The 21,924-nt window shown below is 44.5% G+C and overlaps 1 protein-coding gene and 2 non-coding genes across 7 annotated transcripts; all 3 read right to left on the reverse strand.

Moving 5' to 3' along the window:
* Positions 1 to 3,729: 3,729 nt before the first annotated feature.
* On the reverse strand, positions 3,730 to 21,097 carry Kansl2 (KAT8 regulatory NSL complex subunit 2). 5 transcript variants are annotated; one of them, XM_034516631.2, is made up of 10 exons: positions 20,962 to 21,097; positions 20,188 to 20,446; positions 18,267 to 18,445; positions 17,849 to 17,963; positions 15,363 to 15,526; positions 14,908 to 15,074; positions 12,793 to 12,889; positions 10,713 to 10,966; positions 6,716 to 6,823; positions 3,730 to 5,774 (listed from the first exon to the last, which is right to left on the reverse strand). In XM_034516631.2, exons 2-10 carry the CDS (start codon positions 20,436 to 20,438, stop codon positions 5,643 to 5,645), a joined length of 1,467 nt encoding a protein of 488 aa, XP_034372522.1. In that variant the 5' UTR covers positions 20,439 to 20,446; positions 20,962 to 21,097; the 3' UTR covers positions 3,730 to 5,642. The 5 variants fall into 5 exon arrangements, with proteins under 5 accessions (XP_034372522.1, XP_034372523.1, XP_034372521.1 ...); XM_034516632.2 differs by having other exon boundaries at positions 20,888 to 20,987; XM_034516630.2 differs by having other exon boundaries at positions 20,628 to 20,982.
* LOC117719493 (small nucleolar RNA SNORA2/SNORA34 family) lies at positions 5,977 to 6,112 on the reverse strand. The gene has a single exon (XR_004608209.1). It is a non-coding gene; the product is annotated as a small nucleolar RNA SNORA2/SNORA34 family (small nucleolar RNA).
* LOC117719492 (small nucleolar RNA SNORA2/SNORA34 family) lies at positions 12,559 to 12,696 on the reverse strand. Its single transcript, XR_004608208.1, has one exon. It is a non-coding gene; the product is annotated as a small nucleolar RNA SNORA2/SNORA34 family (small nucleolar RNA).
* Positions 21,098 to 21,924: the final 827 nt, after the last annotated feature.

The following is a 21,924-nucleotide window of genomic DNA, read 5'->3' on the forward strand; positions in this document are numbered from 1 at the left end:
CAAGAGGCTAAGACAAAGAGACAAAAGTAAGCTTAGGGATCGCCCGGGCCACATGACAAGCCCCAGACCAGCGGGGTTACACCACAAGGTGTCTCAAAACAGCTTAAGCTGTTTCACCTTCCTAATGCTGCGACCCTTTAACCCACTTCCTTATGTGTGGGACCCCCAACCATAAAATCATTTTGTTGCTACTTCATAACTGTAATTGTCCTACTGTTATGAATCTGATGTAATATCTGATAGTAATAACATAGATAATGTAAATGCAGGGTATCTGATATCTGTCCCCTGTGAAAGGATTGGTCAACCCACCACCAAGATTGATAACCACTGTGCTACAGGACCAACGCACCCCCAAAGGGAATTATTATTTTTGTTATTTTTTAAATTGTCTGAGTATAGGTGCTTCACCTTCAGACATGGCTGTGTACCGTGTGCATGCCTGGTGACCTCAGAGGTCAGAGAGGGAACTGGACCCCCTAGTGTAGTGCCTGGGAAATGTTATCGATCCCCCCAAAAACAGACAGGAGCCGCTCTGATGCAGCTCACAGCAGGGTCTATTGTTCTATTCCAGCTACCTTGGGCCTCTCCAATGTCCCGCCATCACGCAGGATGGTTTTGGTGGTGGTGAAGCTCTGAATGTCTACTGGTATAGAGTGAAAAATTATAAAGGCCATTTTATGAAATATGTGTAGATTTTTCGCCTTACAGAACGCGGAACTGAAAATAAGATTTCAAGCTTTCACATTCCAGGTGAAGGACACTTGCTGGATTACATTCCTCAAGCCTCGCCCAAGGCAGGAAGACACATTCCTGACCACAGATAAAAGATGCTGCCACCTAGGTGGGGCTATAGCAGGAAAAAGCAAAGATAGTTAATCTGAAATAGTTGGTAAATGGCAGGATAGGACACAATGGCATGGTAAAAACCACATTTTTGAGAAGAATGAGTGTGCCAAAATTTGTAAAGCAACCAATCATGTGTAACCGCGCGAAAATGCAACCATTCATGTATAAGCGCGCAAAAATGCAACCATTCATGTGTAAGCACTCGAAAATGCCTTCCTTCCCCCACCCCATGCTATAAAAGACCCTTTAACCCACCACTCTAGGCCAAAACCTTGCTCTTGGAGCTAAAGAGCTTGTCGTTTTGACCGCCGGCTTACTTCCCTAATAAAGCCTCTGCTGATTGCATCCAGGTATGGTTTCTTGTGATCTTTGGGTGGTCTCGATTTCCGGAGGCTTGAGGAAGGGTCTCCGGAGTATGGGGGTCTTCACTGGAACAAGGCTTTATAGTAAGCAGCAAGCAGGGAGCACATGTGCAAGCATCTCACTGGAAAGCCACTATGGCCTTTAACATAATTGGCTGGTGCTGGGAGTCACATCCGATAAACTTAATTTCTGCTTCCCTCTGCATTGGTGGTTGTCAGGCAGGGGATGGGCTTGTAACCTGGGGGTGCAAGTCTGTTGGGGTAATAACCTGGAGACACCGGTCTTGTTGGGGATTAGCCTAGAGACTGGAGCTAGGCTCGGGTTTTGTTGGGGGGCAACTTGGAAACTAACGCCAGGTACCAGCCTGTTAGTTTACTTGAGTTCAAACGCAGGTCAGGTTCTCTAAAATGGAGTCTGAACTTACACGATTTGGCCTCTCACTAGAACTGAAGTTACAGACAGTTGTAGGTCATGTAGGAACTGAACCTGTGTCCTCCAGAAAAGCAGTTAAGTGCTTTTAACCACTCAGCCATCTCTCCAGCTCTGGAGAAACATGGCCAATCTTTTTTTCGAGACAGGGTTTCTCTGTGTAGCCCTGGCTGCCCTGGAACTCAGTCTGTATATCAGGCTGGCCTCGAACTCAGAAATCCACCTGCCTCTGCCTCTGCCTCTCTCTCTGCCTCTCTCTCTGCCTCCTCTGCCTCCTCTGCCTCTGCCTCTGGGGTCAAAGGCGTGTGCCACCACCGCCCGGCAACACAGCCAATCTTAATTGTCAGTGGATTGGCTTGAGGAAAAAGCTAAGAGAGTATGCATGGAGTACTGAAGACAGTACTAGACATGATTAGATCACAAGGGTTCTGACCAAATTAACGCATCGTCTCTGACCAAACGATGGAGTCACAGCACTGACATAACTGGGACGTGGGGCCTACATGAAGCAGTTAGGTCCTTGGGGATGTGCCCTTAGGGCTATTTCTTGCCCTGGCTCCCTCCTGTACCCCGCTTTGTCTGGTCCCTGGCCACCACCATGTGAGCTGCTCTGATTCTACACCTCTCTGCTGACATCTCTAAGACTGGGAACCAAGACAGAGCCTTAGGTAGCTCTGTCAGCTGCTTTGCCACAGTGATGCACGAGTTTCTAATACATACTCCTTTGTTGGGGTTGGTCTTGCGCACTGTATATTCAGATGCTGAATAAAGATGGTTCTGTTGCAGCTTCCCTTTGTCTAAAAGAATCCTCTTGTACAAACTCTGATTCCTCTGCCAGCTTGAGACAAGGTCTCTCTGGCTGTCCTGTAGCTCATTATGTAGATGAAGCTGGCTTTGAACTCCCAAAGATCTGCCTGCCCCTGCCTCCCAAGTGCTGGAATTAAAGGCGTGCACCGCCACACCCAATCTGCAAGCTAACTTTTGCTTGCATCTGTATTTGTGCACCCTGTACATGTCTAGTGCTCTTGGAGACTAGAAGAGGGTGTCGTGTGCCCTAGAACTGAATTAGACAGGTGTGAGGCACCCTGTGGGTGCTGGGAATCAAACCTGGGTCCTCTGGAAGATCAGCCTGTGCTTTTAACTACTAGGCCACTCCATAGGCCCAACAAACTAACTTATTTTAGAAGAAAAAAAAAAATGAAGCCAGGTGTGGTGGTGTATGCTTTCAACCCAGTACTAGGGAGTCAGAGGCAGAAGGAGCTCTAGGACAAACCAGCCTGGTCTACATAGAGGGTTCCAGAGCAACCAAGGCTTCGTGTTGGGACTCCATCAAAAGAGGAGAGGTGATGGGGGTGCAGATGGGGGAAAGGAGGAAGGGAAGAAAATAAGACCGTGTAGGGTTCATTTATGTATTTGTGTGTGGAGTCTTTTCTTGCGTGGCTAACCAAGTATCAAGTGGGGCTTAGACAGACCTGAGCTACAGCCTTGCTACTGCAGAGGTTATAACCCACACGGAGATGAAAGCAAGTTCTTGCCTGTGCACAGCAGGGAGGAGCAGCGCGTGGGCCCGTACTTCTTCCTTCTTCTGTAGTAAGTAAATGCTGATTCACAGCTCGCTACATCTGAGAATGTTGCAGCTACTTTGTTGGTGCTCTGAATGCTTCAAAACACCATGTAATTACAATGAAACAGGCTTTTGAAAAGAAAGTATGTGACTAAAGGGCTTCCCCGTCTTGTTTTCTAAATTATTTGCAGGGCCCTGAGGAGGGTTTTAGGTCCTCATGGCGTTATAAGGAGTAACATCCACTCCCTTGCAGCACACCATTTATCGTAGGTTCTGTTCCCTCTTTAGTCTTCCACTCTGCTTCTTTTCCATCATCTTCTCCTCTTTCCATCTTCCCCTTACTTTCACCCGTCTCATATTCCTGGGTCAGGCTGATCTCCCCAACCTTAGAGCTTGGCTGGAAATCAGTTGATTTAGGCATGTCTACCTAGATCCCTCTTGTGGTCAGTAGTGACCACTACAGCCATATTGAGTTTCCTAGAGAGACCCGACACAGGACACATCAAATGATTCCATCCAAGTAGTTCAGTGAACTGCTGTGTTTATTGGTTTATTTACAGGAGCATGGATGACTCAAAGACAGGTACATCACTGAAAACAGGTTCACCCCCCAAAATGATAACTCACAAAAGTTGCGATCCTGGAGCTCCCTACACAACTTGCTGAGAGCTGGTTTGCAGTTTGCTGGTTTTAATGTCTCCTCTCCCCAGAAGTTAATTACTGCATATGTATCTTTGGGAAGGTGGGACTTGCAAATCTTGTAGGCTTCAGGAACTGAAGATCTCTAAGTTTCACTTACTTCCTGACTCCTTGGGCAGCTAAGAGGATACTGATAAAGAAATGTTAGCTAAGTCCAAAACAGCACAAAGCCCTCAGTGCTTGCATCTGTCTCAGTCAAAAAGACAGTGTTGGGTACAGCGGCATGAACAGGATCCACCATCCCACCTAAGCTGCTGCCGTCCTGAGGTACTGCTGTGGGGCATCCATGTGTCTCAGCAGTGGGGGGATTACAGTGGTTCTAGCTTGCCCTCAGTGCTGTTTGAACCAGTTCCCCTTCTAATAATCGAGTCCAGTACTGTGGGCTTCTCACTGGCCAAACCCAATGTGATCATTTGAATGAGAAATGCCCACCAATCTCTGGCACTCGGACACTTGGTGCAGTTTTGGGAGATCTAGGTGATGCAGAAATGCTGCAGGAAGTTATTACTGGGGTTGGACTTTCAGATGAAAAGCCTGGTACCACTTCCAGTTTGCTGTCTCACATTAGTAGTTACAACGTGAGCTCACAGCTTCCTGCCCTGATGCTCTATTACCCCTCTGGAACAGTAAGTCTTAGTCATGAGCAACAGAAAAGCATAGAACACCCGACACCCGGAACGGGTCTGGGTTGAGCAAATCCTCTTCAACCCAGCATAGTTCCTTGAAGGGAGAAATGTATAGCTCATACAGTAAAGGGATAATTGCCCAACCCAAGGACAAGCTTATTAATCTTTTCCTTTTCCTTTGGTAGTTTTATTAGCTTCTTTCTGTGAACCGTTATTCAGAATGAGTAGCTCATTATTTCTAATGTTTCCCTAAAAACAAATCTCAACACACTGTCTGCTTTGCCACTCACATCATCGCTGGGGCTAAACCGAGGTCCTAAAGCTCCACGCCAGGTCTCAAGCCCCCTACTGAATTAACTGCTAGCTCTCCAGTGAACACAAGTTTATCTGGCCCTGGGAACTAGGTACCAAGCACCACCTCTGTCATCAGTTTCTCCAGAGTGCCTGTCCTAGAATAACAGTATACACCTTTCCCATCAGACAGCACTCAGAGACCCAGAAAATAATATAGACACGCTCAAAAACAAAACACAATCAATTCAGATTACTTTACACTTTCATAACATTTTAACATTTAATAGAAACTATATACAGTAATTTCACTCTATCTTACATGGAGGAGCCACCACAGACATTTGCATAAGTTAAAAGCAAGAATAATGAAGGAGAGACCAGAGCTGTGAGCTGCTTTTCTGAGTCACAGGTCACTAGGAAAAGGGTTTATATTGCCCAGTTATGTGGAGCAAGGGGAAGGTTTAAATACAGGTCTTTAGATACAGCTAGCCAGACACTAAGAGCCAACACCTGAAGAGCACCGTTCTTGACCAGAGCCCTGCCCAGACATCCATGGTCTCTTTCGCAGGCAGTCTCCTATATGCACTGCACTCCAAAGGCAGGGATCGCCTCATGCTCTTCCTCGCAAAAATCCCCAAACTTAAATACTAAATGTCCATTCAGCACAGGCTTGGATTATGTTTGTCTATAGCACTCTAAAGCCCCGGAGGAAGCAATGTGGTCTGAGATGTCCCTGTTCAGTGAGAGATGATCAAAGATATGCTTGTCTGAAGAAAGCAAAGTTCAATCCAAAGGCAAACAATTCCCAGAATGAACTGTCAACTGATAGAAGTGGGTTCTGGTTTTCCATTTGCAGTAGCCAATCCACGCTGAGGGAATGGCGCACAGGCTTTCTCTACATTTCGAGGTCCCTGGGATCTGCACCCATCCCCAGCCACCTGCATCTGTCCCTATTAAAAGAAATAAAGGTACTTTGGTTAGAGACTCCTCCAATGGGCTTGACCCATGACTCTGACTTATCAATACCCACTTAACAGTAGCTAAAGAACAAGACCAGAGAAATAAAGTAACTAGGTTGTTGCTTTTCCCAGTACTCTGCTGTTCCTGAGAATCAGAATTATAACTGAGGCTGTCAAACCAGAGAGAACAAGGGGTTGTTTCTTCCAAATGAAATAGTCATTCTCTATTGAAGTCCAGAATAACTAATAAACCACAGGAAGACAGTTCTTTAGGCGTCTGCTTGAAACCAACAGCTACAGTGTAACTGCTAGTCTTCAGTAAGAGCCATCAGTAACCTACCTCACCTTTATTCTATAGTATTAACTGGAGTGACAAACTCTCCCTTAAAAGGGATAATTTATCTATCACCTTTACTCTAACTGTATGCCCTGCTCTTGAAGATTAAGAACCATTAGGAGCTCTACGGCTCAACTGAAAATTAGGACAAGACAGGCATTCAAAAGCAATTTAACAAGCTGTTCTATGCCTCTACACCAGCTCCTGCCTCCAGGTTCCCTCAGTGACAGGATGCTGCCTGAAGTAAAGGGTGAAATAAGTCCTTTTCCACCCAGGTTGCTTTTTGGTTGTGGTGTTTTTATGGTATTCCCTGAGAAAACCACCATCTTGGGTACTCTTGCACTGTTTGAGAATTTCACTATTCCCCAGAATCCATGCTAATCAACAGAGAAAACCCTGCCTGGCCTGGTCACTACGTGAGGGAACCTAGCTCAACCTATCATAGTTAAGATACCCACTGGGCACTTGGGAGGCAGAGGCAGGCGGATTTCTGAGTTCGAGGCCAGCCTGGTCTACCGAGTCAGTTCCAGGACAGCCAAGGATATACAGAGAAACCCTGTCTCGAAAAACCAAAAGAAAAAAAAAAAATACCCACTGGGCCTCCGGCAATCTCTGTGACTGAATGATCTTCAAGAGTCAGTGAAGGATCAAAGAGCAACGGGGACGGAGGGCACGGCATGCCATCGCCCACAACGTCCAAGTCCTAGGGAGAGAGAGCAGTCCATCAGCAGCAGTATCTATGAAATCCATAAGCTAAAACTGATGGTTTTCACCAAAGCCCAAAGTAATTCTCAGGCCCGCCCTTCTCCCCTTCTTAGAAGGCTAGACCAATTAAACAAGATCCAACAATAAAAACTTTTTCTTAGCTGATAACACAATATAAACCAACAAGCAAATTTCTACTAGAAAAATCAAACTAAAACAGTGACTAGCATGACTAGAGAGGTTTAACAGGTATAGAATTTGTTTAAACCAATGGAAGAAAAAGACGCTGCTAGCAATGACCACACAATACACTGAACATCAATTATCAATGAACTGTAAATTATTACACATGTTCTACAGTGAGAGAAGGCATTGCTAAATGTAATGAACCGAGTTTGAACCCCAGAATCCACATGATGGAGAAAACATTCCCACAACTGCCCTCTAATGTGCACATAACACATGCATGTGCACACACACACAAACTAAGAGGAAAAATAAAGAGAAAATACAGGGTTAGCAGGTTGGCTCAGTGAGTAAAGTCTAATGATTTATATTTAGTCACACAGTGGAAGGAAAGAACTAACTCATATGCATGCACACATGCACACACACACACACACACACACACACACACGCGCGCGCACACACACACACACGCACACACACAATACATAACCATACTCTCTCTAAGGCGAATTATAGTCAGTACCTAAGTTCATGACTGAGGCATCCAATAAGAACAGTCTATGGGGCAAAGGAATACAAAACCCTGCTGGAAAAATTAGGCAATACAAGACTGACCCAACATTGACAAGCAAGCAACCAAAAGAGAGGGAAGGCTGGCTGGGAGAGACGGCCCACAGAAACTCAGATGTCCCTGAATAGCAAAGACAAGCTAGTGTGGTTAACTCCAATCTCTAGCATAAACAATGTGGCCCACAGCAGACAGACATTCAACACTGAGCTACATCTCAGCCCTCTCTTCTTTACTCTCTTCTTTGAAATGGGTCTTACTAGGTTGACCAGGCTAGCCTGGAACTCACCCTGTGGCCCAGGCAAGACTTGAACTTATGATGCTCTGCTTCAGCCTCCCAGGAGCTGGGATTAGGGGCCTGTGCCACCGGGCCCAGCTAAGCCTTTGAGTCTTAACTTAACATAGTTCAAGTATTCTGTTTAGAAAAAAAAAAAAAAAAGACATTATATTCTAGACTATAGTTATTCCATATGAATCAGTCATCCCCAGAGACACCGAGTAGTCAGCAGATCAAAGACATTATTCTTGGCTCCTTTCTGAAACCAACATATATTTAGGGCCCAAGTCACTACAGTGGTTCAAAACCTATGGCAACCTAAGTTCCAAGCCATCTCAACAAGTTCAATAACGGAACTGCTTTTAAGCTCTAGCTAAGATTGCAAAGGCCCTACATTTCAGAAGAACAGGCAGAGGGAGGGAAGAAGGTCAGTAAGAAAGGCTGACAGGTAAAAAAATTTCAAAGTACATCATATGCCTGTATGAAGATGTCACAAGGGAAGCCATTTTACGCAATTATTATGTATTAAAATATTTTGGTGTGTTAATCACCAGGAATAGAAATCATAACCTTTTCATAATTAAGGGAGGAAGAACAGTTTTTAAAAGTCTAAAACTTTAATCCCAACAACACTCAGGAAACAAAAGGCAGGTGGATCTCTGAGTGTGAAGTCACCCTGGTCTACAGAGCAAGACCTTATCTAAAATACATCAAACAAATAAAAAGGCAAACGTAATTTTGACTGGGGCTGGAGAAATAACTCAGCAGTTAAGAGCACATCCAAGAACAAAGGTGCAGTGCCCAGCATCCACACGGAGCTCTACACAGAACTCTACCCCCCACTGCAGGGGATCAGACTCTTGACTTCTTAGGGCACCAGGTCATGGACGTGGTGCACATACATGCAGGCAAAACACCGATACCCATAAAATAAAGCTAAATCTTTAAAAAAAAAAAAGAAAAATTAAGTCTAAAGCCAGGCATGGGAGCACATACCTTTAATCCCAGCACTCTGGAGGTAGGCAGAGGCTCTGAGAGTTCAAGACCAGCCTGGGATAGTAAGTAATGTATCCTTTCTTTAAAATGCCTTTAAAAACAGCAGCAACTTAAACTGCTCAGAGAAAGCACAACTAAGAGACAGCCGCATGCATTTCCTACCATCCATTACAGATATCCACTGGGCGCCTCACTGGATCCACAGAAACCCACACTCTCATACCATTCAACTGTGGACGCTTTGTTTCCTGCAATTGTTCTTTTGAAAGCTTGGGGTTGATCCCAGCTGTTTCCACCCACAGATGCATCATATAAACAAAGTCTATTTGTGAGAACAATTCTGAGAATCACAGACTCACTGGTCAAGAGTTTGTCCATCAGCACCTAGAAAGCATCTATTGAGTAGGAAGGAAAAGCAGAGGAAACCTCAAGTGGGAGCCCCACTCCGGGCACTCCAGCATAGATTGGAAAAGACACCCCCATACCCAGTGCCGCCCGCCCCATGGAGAGGAGGCTCTCACCTCTGAGCTTCCCCATCACAGTAGAAAAAAAGCATAAGATTTATTTATAACAGGGACAAGCACTCCACAAGGGTTCATTTCCTAAAGCCATATAGGAAAGTGCTTAAAATGTTACAGGCCATTTTTGCCTTAAAATAATTACACCAAATTCATAGCTAAGAGATTTACAGACTATATCCTAAGCTGCCAAACTCCAAGAGCAAAAAGGGATTGGCCATCATCTCTCTCCAAACCACAGAGGAAAAGTAGTTTTGTACAGGACACAAGCCTTCCAGAAACTTCATCCCCAGAAGCACTGACAAAGGCTTTAAGAACACAAGGGATCTCGAGATGGGTTTATATTCCACATCATTTGCTCCATCAAGTGCCTCCTGAAAGAGTCCATTCTACACCCACAGCTCTCTGAAGAGGAAGCCAGCAGGCTCAGCGGATACAAACGTATTCGCAGAGGACCCAGATCCAATTCCTATCATATACATGATGGCTCACAACTGGCTACAACTTTAGTCCCAGGAGACCTAACCTCTTCTGACCTCTGCTGCCAGGCACGCATAGGGTGCACATACATACATACATACATACATACGTACATACATACGTACATACATACATACGTACATACATACGTACATACCATTACAACAAAACACACACATTAAAAAAAAAACTTTTTTAAAAAAAGAAAAAAATCCATCAAATGCCAGGTTTTTGGGTCGAGGTATAAAGCTGGGTTTCAAGTGGCAAACAACAGAAACGTTGCTTCATAACAGCATCAAGACACTACATTAGAATTGAACCAGAGTCTGAACACTGAATACATTTTGTAAAAAATCTGTCAAAAATAAAACTTTTTTTAAAAAGGGGGTCAGCAAAAATGCGTATCTACCAGAAGAGAATGTTTAAAAACTACCAAAACAAATACAGAATCATGTTTTGTACTCACTTCATTAGAAAGTATGGTATACACATCCTCAGTAATGATAGGTGCCTACATATAAATACCTTTTAAAAAAATCACCATATCATACACTCCCAAATGGTTAAGTTGTGCTCTACAAATCACATCCCAGAGAAATAAAGGAGGCCAGGCACAAGCAGTGCATGCCTCTAACACCAACACTTACGAGTTCACAGTCAACTCAGCTCCATAGAGAGCCTGAGGTCCTGTCTCAGAACAAAGTCTGGGGAGGAGAAAGGCAGAGCACAACGTGCCTGATACAGGTAGTGACAGGCACATTCACTGTCTGTGTATCCCATCATCCTCTAACTGTCCTCACCACGAGTACACAGGGCCTTCTCAAAGGCCAATCAGAGCAGAGCTTCTTCTCTAACTTACATCACTGAACTCCAGTGGCAAACTCTCAGTGGGCTGAAGCTCGGCAGCACTCAAGTACAGATCCACGGGGCCGGCTTCCAGACCGTCTGGCACAGACAGGACCTGCTCGGGCTTATACATCTGAGGAGGCAACTGGAAATGCAGTGGGCAGCAGGGATCCTCAGAAAGGCTTACAGGAACTGCTTTGTTGCAGGGCACCTCTTCAGATCCCTGGCAGCATTTGAAGAGAACCTGATTTGTATCCTGACAGATATCTACAGAACAGTTAAGGAAAATAAACCAGGACCCACTGGAAGACCACAATACAGGAGTCTGCAGTGCCAAACCCAAGTCTGACGACGCAGAGAACTACTACATTTTCACTGAAAGCCAAATGCTAGAGTAATTTTTAGTTACTTCTCTAAGTCTAATTTTGTGCACATAATTTATAATTCACTCCCAACATCTTTTCCAGGATTCTAGCCATTTAAACCAGAGACAGAAGTGTCGAGTGGCAACAACTTGCTAAGGAACATACATTGACAGGAGAAAACCCATATGGAAACAAATACAAACAGCTTGTTGCAGAAGCAAACACCAATCTCTTCCAAGAGTCAAGAGACACAGTGTTGTTTCTGCTCTTAAGTCTGTTCCTACTACCATGATAGACTCACTACACACCCAAGGAGAACTGCCGCGGCCAAGCATGCACTTGCACACGACCATCGACTGCTATGTCTTAAGTGCTTTGTAAGCTCACACAGCGACAGGGTTCCAATATGCTCTACTGCAGACTTTCTCTACTCCAGTATCTCGTGTTCTGTTACAGTCTCCATCTCACTCGGTATTCTCCTTCCACCTTAGTATCTTCTGTGTTCTAAGAGTCTCCAATCCCCACACCCCACTGCATCAGATTTGTATAAGCAGTATATGTTAAAAGCAGTAACTCTAAACAAAGTGTAGTAGCTACACCTGCAATCCCAGTACTAAGAGGCTAAAAAGGCAAGCTATTCGGACATTAGTATAAAAATTAACTTCTAATATCTCACTAAATGGAATAGGGGGAAAACAAAAACGACCAACCTTTTCCTTTCCTATCAGACCAAGAGGGGGCTCTCCCCTTCTTCCTATCACTTTTTTTTGGGGGGGGGGGGGGGAAAGGAGTGGCTATCTTCACTATTTTATCCAGACTGGTCTAGAACTCCTGGACTTAAGGGATCCTCCTGCCTGTCTCCCAACTACTTAGGACTACATTAAAAAGACAACACACTAAACTAAGAAAATATTTTGACTTCTAAATATTTGGGAAATGAAATCCAACAAAACCATACAGGTCGCATAAAAACTCTATAATACACATCACAACTTCTGTAGCCCATCAGCAAATGTAGTTCTATACCAGAAAGCACATCATATATTGATTTAAATTCATAAATTAGAAAGAACAGAGGAAATTAATGGTCCTGGGGAGAAACTCCATTTTTTTCAAAGTTTCTAATTTGACTAAGTTTAAAGCATACAAGTTAGGACACTAATAATACTATTTACAAAAACTCACAGTACGGACTCATGTTTGGGGCAGAAAACCCACAGTAATCCTTCTTTCTTGGTAACAGATTTAACACATAACTTAATAAACAGAAGCTAAATCAGTAAAGTCCCAGTATTATACAGAAACTGGAAGCTCACTGAGACACCAGCACTCACATCTACCACCAATGACTCACTGATTGTCTTGGCTCCCTGCCCAGGCCTACTCATCTACCCCAGACAGAATTTTGCTGTAGACCAGGCAGGCCTCAAATTCCCAATTCTCCCGCCTTACCCTCTCAAGTGCTACAGTTAAAGCTGGGTACCATATCCAGCCAGATGTTTCTTTCTAATGAATTGACCATTACATTTTTAAATTTCTGAAATGGCCAACAGACCATAGAAAGACATTTATTTTAGGCACCTGCTTGAAACCAACAGCTTCAGCAAACTGCTGGCCTTGATTCAGGGCCAAAGCAACCAAGATCTTCAGTGAAACTGATGGAAATCATAACTAGCCCATCTTAACCAGACAAGCAGAACCTAAATAAACACACGGTTGTAAAGATACGGGTAAGGCAGTGTCTGGTCATCGGAAGAGACTGATTGGAGCAGCGGACATCATCCACAAAGGCTAAGCACCTCTGACTGGAACGAGTGGTATGAGCCTAAAATTGAGAAAACAAATACATATAAACCCCTGCAAAAAACATTATTCAGTTATACAAGGAAAGTCAATTCATACAAAGTAGAAAATGTAACATTTAACAAACCCACTTACCAATACTGCAACAATGAAACCTCATGTATATAGAATGGAGTCAATCCTAATCCCAAAGTACCTTTCCACACTGTAGAATATAAAGCAGTCTGTCCCTTAACTAGTCAACCTGAGTCTGAAAATATTAAATACAGAATTTTAGGAATAATCTCTAAATTGTAAAGTTTATATTAACTTTATATTGCCATAATTGGTTTATTTATAAGTCATAAACACCTGCATGATGGTACCTACAAAGTTCCGGGGCTCCTTCAGGTACCTTAGACACTGTCCCTCAGAGGCAAGGAGGAAAGACTGTATCCTAAACACCCATGCTTTAGCCAGGCACTGTGCTCAATATATCAGTTTCAGCAAAAGCAGAGGCAAATATGAGGCCAGCCTGGTCTACACAGTACACTCCAGGACAACGGGGCTGGAGGTGGGGGCCTGCCCTACATAGTCGGAGCCCAACTCAAACATCACGTTTTTTTGGTAATGCTAGGGAATAAACCCCGAACCACACACATATGCTCTAAGACCAAGCTAAATCCCCAGTTCAACCAACTTAAAGCTTTTAACAAAAAACCTTTTTTAGGGTGGTAGTTGTGATCTTAAGCTTGCTAGGCAAATGAATAAGAAGGCCCTAAGCTTATTATGATCCGACCACCTCAGTCACCACAGCTGCTACGACTAGAGCTGCACCAAGCACAGCCCTTTTGGGCCTCTGTGATGGCTGCAGCACCGAGGAGGAAAGACCCACTCTGACCTTGCTCTGCACTGTGGCTCAAACTAAGGCTCAGACCAAAGAAAATGGAATCAAGAGAAAGCCAGCCACCATCTGAGCCGTGATGCACTAGAGCCTCTAACATGGAGCCAATACCACCTTCATCCCGTGGGTTGTTTACGCTGGGAAGTTCTCTTCACAGCCGCACAACTGACACAGATGTGAGGCCTCAACAAACACAACAAAACAATGATCATGTAATTATTCTGTCAGCTTTACCTTGACATTTAACTGCTACTATTCTTTCAATTTATTTTAACCTCCCCCTCCCTCTTTAATCTGTTTTGTTTTTCAAAACAGGATTTCACTGTGTGAGCCCTGGCTGGCCTGAAACTCAAAGATCCATCCATCCTCCTATCTCTGCCTCCAGAATACTGATTAAAGGTGTACCACCACACCCAGCTATCTTCATTTAATTTTGTGTGTGTGTTTGCCTGCATGTTTATGTAGTGCATGCAGTACCTGAGGAGCCAGAAGAGGGCTCTTAGTCCCTTGGGACTGGAGTTACAGCTGGCTGGAGTGGTGTTGGACTGGAGTGTGGGTTCATGAACTCAAACCTGAGTCCTCTGGAAGAGCTATCGACACTCTTCTTCTAGCTATTAACCACTAGGCCATCTCTCCAGGCCATTACTATTCTTTTAGAATGATTCACTGGCTGGTTTGCAAAGCCCTGTGCAAGCACAAGCTGGTTCCAAGCTTCCTGACTGCCTCATCCTCCCACACAGTGCTGAGATTACATACAAGCACGCACCACCACACCCAGTTTGCTTCTTTTTTTTTTTCTTTCTTTTTTTTTTTTTTTTTTTAAGATTTCCAAACTGCTTGGGAAAAATTTTTGCCAATTTTCTGAACTAAGGACTTCCCGGACCAGAGAACTTAGGAATCTATCCCCAAAACCCCTCAATTTGAATACTGAGTTCCGTAAAGCTACCTGTGCAGGCACAGGGCTGGCTGACAGAGAACAAAGACTGGAATTCGTGTCTTGCTGACATCCAGGTTAACTGCTTTTAGTAGAAGTTGGATTTCAAAGCCAAGACGGCCATGGGGTTGTGATGTTCTTATCAATAAAGTCAATGTGCACACCCAGAGCTCACAGCAGGTCTGAAATACAACAATAAATTCTGGCATATTTTGCAAATTACCTGTTGGGCGGCCCCATCTGTGGCCAGCATTCTGCGTTCCTTCAGCTGCCTGTGTAGTAAGGCCTCTACTCCATAGCGTTGACGGTATCGCCTAAGACATTTTAGTCGCTTTAAATTCTCTCTCTCTTTGGCCAAAAGTCCCTCAGGGCCAGTCAGGAGACTACTACCTAGAGAGTCACAAAAATAAATAAATAAATAAATAAATAAATAAATAAATAAATAAAAAAAATCAAGTTTTCTAAAACAGAACTTCAGTCTATCTTATCTGGCCTTGAATTCACAACAAATTCCATACCCTCAGCTTCTCAGGCACTGGGTGGACATGACACAGTCACCACTAGAAAGGCTATAAAAGTCAAGGTATGACTTATAAAGAATCAAGGATGCTTTTCCAAGTTAAGTGAACAGGGACTCATTAGCTATAAGGCAGGCATATCCAACTCCATCCAACTTGCCTAAAGCTTCGTGTTCCACTTTCCGGTTATGTAAATAACGGCGCTTCTTCTCTTTGAGCAGGTGCTGTAGTCGTTTAAACTGATCAATGTACAAAGACTGCAAACGAATTAGCTTTTCTCTCATAATAAGAGCTACTTCTTCAGCTGTATAGACACCAGCATGTCTGGAATAAAACGATAAATTCAACAAAGCATTAAAAAAACAGCAATAAAGATAAACATGGTGATGTGTGCCAATAATCCCAGTATTTATTAGAGGTTATAAACACAAGGATCTGGAGTTCAAAGCCTGCCTGGACTACATAGCAAATCCAAGGTCAACCTAGATATGAAACCCTTATCTCAAAAACAATAAAAACAAAACAGTAAAAGGCTGAAAATAGCCTCAATTTATATTTAATAAAGTCAACCTGAATTGATCGTTGTTCCATCTTCAGCACAGAAAACAAATCAACAACAACCAAAAAGACTTAGCCCTGGCTGTCCTGGAACTCACTCTGTAGACCAGGCTGGCCTCGAACTCAGAAATCCGCCTGTCTCTGCCTCCCAAGTGCTGGGATTAAAGGCGAGCGCCACCACCGCCCAGCGAGACATTTTTTTCTTAATTATGTATATGCCACCAGTCTATGAGTACAGATGAGGTTCTCAGATAGCCTGACCTGGAGTTACAAGTGTGGTTTGTGCGTGGTCTCATGTTGGTGTTAGAAACTGAACATATTCTTCGTAAGAAGAGACAGGAGGGAGTCAGAGAGGGAGGGAGATCTCTCCACAAAAGGATACCAATGTGTTCTCTCACAAATTGGAACAGGAGGGGGGATGTCTCATTATTAATACATTTAAAATGAGTAAAGATGGCTGGGCATGGTGGTGCATTCCTTTAATTCCAACATTCCAGAAACAGAGGTAGGCAGTTCTCTCTGAGTTCGAGGCTAGCTTGGTCTACATAGTGAGTTTCAGAACAGGGCTACATAGAGAATCCTTTTCTCAACAACAAAGGTAAAAATGTACAACAAGAAAGTTATGCTAATTAATCTAGTCTCCTTTTACACAGTAATTTAACGAAGGCACCCTTTTCAGAATAACTTAATATCTTAATTACAAAAGATATCAGGAGTTGGAGAGGATGGCTCAGTGGTTAAGAGCAGAGGAGCTGGGTTTGATTCCCAACACTCAAAGCTCACAACTCTAACTGCAGTTCCAGAAGATCCAGTACCCTCTTGGGCTCCATGTAATCAGACATATACATTCAGGCAAACTAACACAAAAAAGTATCAAATGACCGTGACTTCTAATTTTCATTTAAATACAATCTTTTATCAAGACTCTGGGTCTTCATAGTCCAGGGGATATAACTCAAAGATAGAACGCTGGTAAAATGCATACAGCACATGCACAGCCCTGGTTCTGATCTTACCACCACCAAAAACTACACATATCACCCCCCCACCCCCCTCACCAGACACACACCATGTGATGAGTCATGACAGACCCAGTTTCTATACAGTATTATCGAAATTCAGTGTCCTGAATTGACCCTTTATTGTAAAAATGTACGAAAGCTATGTATCAATTTTATTAGTTTGTCTGCCAAAACAAACTTTAAAGATATTCTAGAGGCTAATATAAAAATTGTTTCCTGCTTCTGAGTTACGTAATTAAAACTTGGAAGACTAACTGTGGGCAAATCTGAGTTCCAGGCCAACCTGGTCTACAGAGTGAGTTCCACAACAGCCAGAGCCACAGAGAGAAATTCTGTCTCAAAAACACAGTGTAGAGTGTGTGCATGCATATGTGCACCCATGCACAGTTGAAAACAAATACTGTGTAACTGCTAGGAACTAATACTAATACTAGAAACTAATACTAGAGAAAACAAAGCCTGAGTTTGGTCGGCCTGACTCAAATACCAATACTACATAATGAGACCCTGCTTCAAAAAATTAGAGATTCTGCAACAGTAAATATTTTGATATTTCTAAACTCTTAAGATGACCAGGGGTTAGAGTACACCTTAACATATAATTAAAATTTGGGTTTCTAAATCAGTTTTCCTTTTATTAGGCATGAAACCAAAGCCAACTATTGAACACTTTTATTCCCCATTTAAAAAGTCAGAACCATGGAATTTTGCAGCAAGTGTCTAAGTTTAATCAGCTTGTATTTCTGAGATTTGGGACGAGTACCTTAATATCAAGTCCATTTTCTCTCTAGCCAGCCAGCACTTTTCTGCCTCCCTCTCATTCCTTTGTCAACCCCCCCCCCAAAAAAAAAAAACAAAAAAAACTGTTCTTCCCTAAAGCATCTCATGGGCGTGACTCAGTTGCAAGACTTCTGCCAAACAATCAGGAAATCTTGCCTTGGAGCAAACTGGTGTTGAACCGTGACACTTAAACCCACTTACATGTATTGATTAACCGCATGCCACACTACATTCTACATACTAACTACATAAGTATGCAAAAGCCTTATGTGGAGTTACAACTTACTTTAGGGGATCTTCTTGATCACTGTCTATGCTATCAGCTTCACTGTCAGGGTCACCTCTCCATGTCTGATCCACAGTAATGGGTTCCTGGTCCCCATCACTCCAGCTGTCTTCATCTGAGGCAAGGAAGGGAAGAGCAGCCATTAAGACTTCCCACCTCTGTAACTCCACATATGAAGAAGCTATGTTACTTAAGATGTCAACCTGAAACCTTAAAATTCAAAGTTTTTAATTTTTTAAAATTTTAACACAAGGAAAGGTCACCAGGTTGGGAGAAATATATCTAAACAAACTAAATGCAAAACAAGCAGCAACTCGCACGAGCAACCCTGGCACTCTTGCCCAGTTCCCACAGCACTGCAGTAGCCAAACTCACTGGCAAGCACCTTCCTTTCTAATCCCAGAGAGACGATCCTTACCCAGTATCCGGCTCGCCTCACTCCGGCTGCTCTCTGGGGTCTGTGCGCCCAGCTCTGGTTTAGCATACGAGCTCAACTGGCACAAGAGGGCCTCACCCACAGGGCCTGGGTTGCTCCTCTTCATTTGAGCATGAAGTGCTAGGGCATTCCTTCGAGCATGTTCGGCACAGAAGGACACCCTAAAGATACAAACCATTAATATTTAATAGGTCCTCTCTTGAAAGGATCCAGCAATATTTAGTCACCAGTTAATTTTTCCTTTAGGAAATAAGACTGTTATATTTACACTTTGAAGACCAGTATGAACCCCAGGCATGGTGATTCGTGCCTTTAATCCCAGCACTTTAGAGGCAGAGGCAGGTGGATCTGTGAGTTCAAGGCCAGCCTGGTCTACACAATTCCAGGATAGCCAGGGTTAAATAAATAGACCTGGGGGGTGGGGGGAGCAATATGAATCAAAAACTTAACTGTCTCCAGGAGAAGCCATTTATGGTTTTTGTTTGGTGTGGTGTGTGCACTGCTCAAAGTCAAACCCAGAGCTCCGTGCGGGGAGAGAAGGCTCTATCTAACACATGCCGCCTCCCTGGCTCACAGTAGCTGCTATCAAAGGGAAAGACAGGTAGCTTAACCAGTGTTCTAGCCATCAAACAAAACATTCTAACTATAAAAATGTTAGCAGTATCTCACAGAAAAATCACAGCTGGTTTTATTTTCCAAAATTAATTCTAGAAACATGTCTTACTTTCAATCCACTATATAGGCAGGCATGCTTCAATTCTAAAACTAGAAGATGTTTACAAAGCTACCTAGTAAAGTCATATTTTTGCACAGATAAGTACATATATGATAAAAAAAAAAAAACATGAAGCCCCTTCCAATACACACACAGTGTGCCTATTACTTAAGGCTTGGCAAGTGAGTCAGCACTCCAGCACTAAGAACTAACTTAGAGCGCCAGCCAATTCAGTGACTCAGCAAACAAAAGCACCGACCACCAAGGCCCGAGCCACCTGTGTTCCATTACCCATCACAGCCCACGCAGCAGGAAAGCCGTCCTCTGACCACATGTGTGTGGCAGCATGTGAATCCATGTAATAAATGTTTAAGGAAGAAGAATTTAGAGCTGAGTATGGGAATAATCCCAGAACTGCAGAAGCTGAAGCAGGAGAATTAGGGACTCAAAATTAGTCTGACCACAGTCAGAGCTAAGATTAAAGGCCTGCACCACCACTACCCAGCATCAGTTTGATCATTTTAGTATTTTGACATGCCTCAAAGAGGGTGTTCCTAATACCTGTTCTACAAACACAGGACCTAAAACTCCACAGATAGGATCAACTCTACATAGCATGTTCCTCTTTTCACTTTAAAACTGAAGGCAGGGGACAGGCATGGTGGTGCACCAACATTAAGTTCCAGGAGACCCAATGCCCTCTCCTCAAGTTGGAACGTGGCACACAAACATACATGCAGGCAAAACACCCATACACATAAAATTTTTTAAAAACCGTAAAAGGGTTGCCAAAACTATTTCAAGCCAGTCTTGTCCTTATGGGGAGTTCTGCTAATAGAGTGAGACTGTCTCAAAAGAGGGGGCAGGGGGGTAGGGGAGTCTGTGGCTCTGCGAGCCAAGCCTAACGTCCTTCTATCCACTGTACCACCAGGTATTAGAACCGACTCCAGCAAATTGGTCTCTAACCCCCCCCCCCCCCACAAACACACAAACTACGAACGGGAAGTAAATGCTTCAAAATGTAATAAAAAATAAAAGCCTAAAGGTAAGGAGGTTTAGGCGTCGGAACAGGCTTGGTGATACAACCTGTGCTTTGCGTGCACCAGGTCCTGGGTTCAAGCGTCAGCATTGAAAAGGAAATGATTCTCAGAGCCCGAAGGCAGAACATACCCACACCTCTCCACCTACCCATCTTTCTTCTCGGGCTTTGGGGCAGCACTGGGGCACCTTTTTCCATTCTTCGTCGAAATATAACTACATTGTTTGAAGGGTGCATTCTTGTCTTCAAGAATATGCTTAATGCAAAACTCCTGCCCCTCCAGACGCGGCTGAGAGCACGGGCGTTGAGTGAACGAACAAGAAAGGGGCTCCTGAGATCTGGGCACTGGGGTGATCCTCCCCCGATTCGTTGGCAAGACGTGAATCCGAATCCTGTTCATACCAAAACCTGCGGGGTGTTGGTCAGAGGAAACATCAATATGGCCTTAACCTTGCCAGAAGTCCTCGTCTACGTGTTTCCGCGGGCCGGCGGCAGGACGAGGGTCGCACCGTAACTCCCGCCGCCCCACAGCCTCCGTGACTAACCCACCCACCCTCACCCTCTACCCGCCCGCAGCGCTGGCCCCTACCACGTTGGCCGAATCTCCACCGCAGCGGACCGGAAGAGCGGCGCCCGTCCCACGCGGCACCACTGCAACGGCGCGCCCCGCCCCCACGCCCCGGCACGCCGCCTTTGTCCCCGGCCGCCTCAGAGCTCACAGCCCCGGCCCGAACGCCTAGGCAGTCGTCCTGCAAGCGCCATCTTGTCCTACAGCTCCCGGCACCAGAGAACCTGGTTCCCGAGAGCCTAGCAATGAGAGTGACTCCGACGCTGCAGGAGACGACATACCGCGCTGAGCTGACAGAAAGGGCGAGCAGCAGCCTAACCGCAAAGGACAAGCGCCCGGCACGGCGCCATCTTACCTCCCTGCCGCGCTGCGCCGCGCAGCTTGCCCTCTGGCTGCTCCGCCTGCTCAGAACGCGGCCCTGCGACTTTTAAACGCTGATTGGTCGCTGCTCTGAGGGTGCTGTGCCTCTATTGGTCGAGACCAACACTAGGGCGGGACAGTAAGAGACTCCGCAACGGGAGTGGCTGAAGTGAAATGTCTGTCAGAAACTCGGCCTGTGATTGGGCGGTCGGAAAGGCGGGCCACAGCCAGTCGCTGGGTTCGGATATTTTTCTGCGGAGGGTTCATTTTCTGGTGGCGATGGTCTCCAGCCTTCTCCGGCAGCTACCTCTTTACCGTCCCTACACAGCAGAAAACTGGGGCAGTGGCTGACCGTGTTTTCTGTTTACACATGAAAATGTTTTATTAGTTTTCTATTGTGAACAATTCAGCTAATTTTTTTGGTCATTTCATGTAAACACTCGAACTCTTGGTGTCTCGAGAATCATATGTACTAATTAATTTTTGTAGAGCAGCTCTAAGAGGTAGACATTATTTTCTCTTAGGTAGACATTATTTACAGTTAAAGAGACGGAAAATCAAAGTGAGTTCTGGCACAGTGCATGCCTTTCTCAAACTCCCCGCCGAATAGTGTATTATAGAAACAGCAGGCTATTCTGTTTTCATGATTCTTTTGTTTGTTTGTTTGTTTTTGTTTTTCGAGACAGTGTTTCTCTGTAGCCCTTGGCTGTCCTGGAACTCACTCTGTAGACCAGGCTGGCCTCGAACTCAGAAATCCGCCTGCCTCTGCCTCCCAAGTGCTGGGATCAAAGGCGTGCGCCACTACCTCCCGGTTCGTTTTCATGATTCTTTAAAGATTCCAACCACACCTATAGAAATCCAGCGGCTCTCTGCCTTATTCTCATAAAATAGTATCTCTTACTTGACAGTGGTGGTACACTCCTTTAATCCCAGCACTCTGGAGACAGAAGCAGGCAGA

This window comes from Arvicanthis niloticus, chromosome 13, assembly GCF_011762505.2.
Source record: "Arvicanthis niloticus isolate mArvNil1 chromosome 13, mArvNil1.pat.X, whole genome shotgun sequence".
Lineage (NCBI taxonomy): Eukaryota > Metazoa > Chordata > Mammalia > Rodentia > Muridae > Arvicanthis > Arvicanthis niloticus.

Bases quoted from the DNA above. Each gene is read 5' to 3' on its own strand.
- Kansl2 (XM_034516631.2), bottom strand. From the start codon at position 20,438: ATGAACAGGATTCGGATTCACGTCTTGCCAACGAATCGGGGGAGGATC. The intron at 15,075-15,362 runs GCAAGTTGGATG...GTGACTCTCTAG, and splicing joins AGTGGAACACGAAGCTTTAG to GTAGTAGTCTCCTGACTGGC. The intron at 12,890-14,907 runs GTAATTTGCAAA...TCTCAATTTTAG, and splicing joins CAGATGGGGCCGCCCAACAG to GCTCATACCACTCGTTCCAG.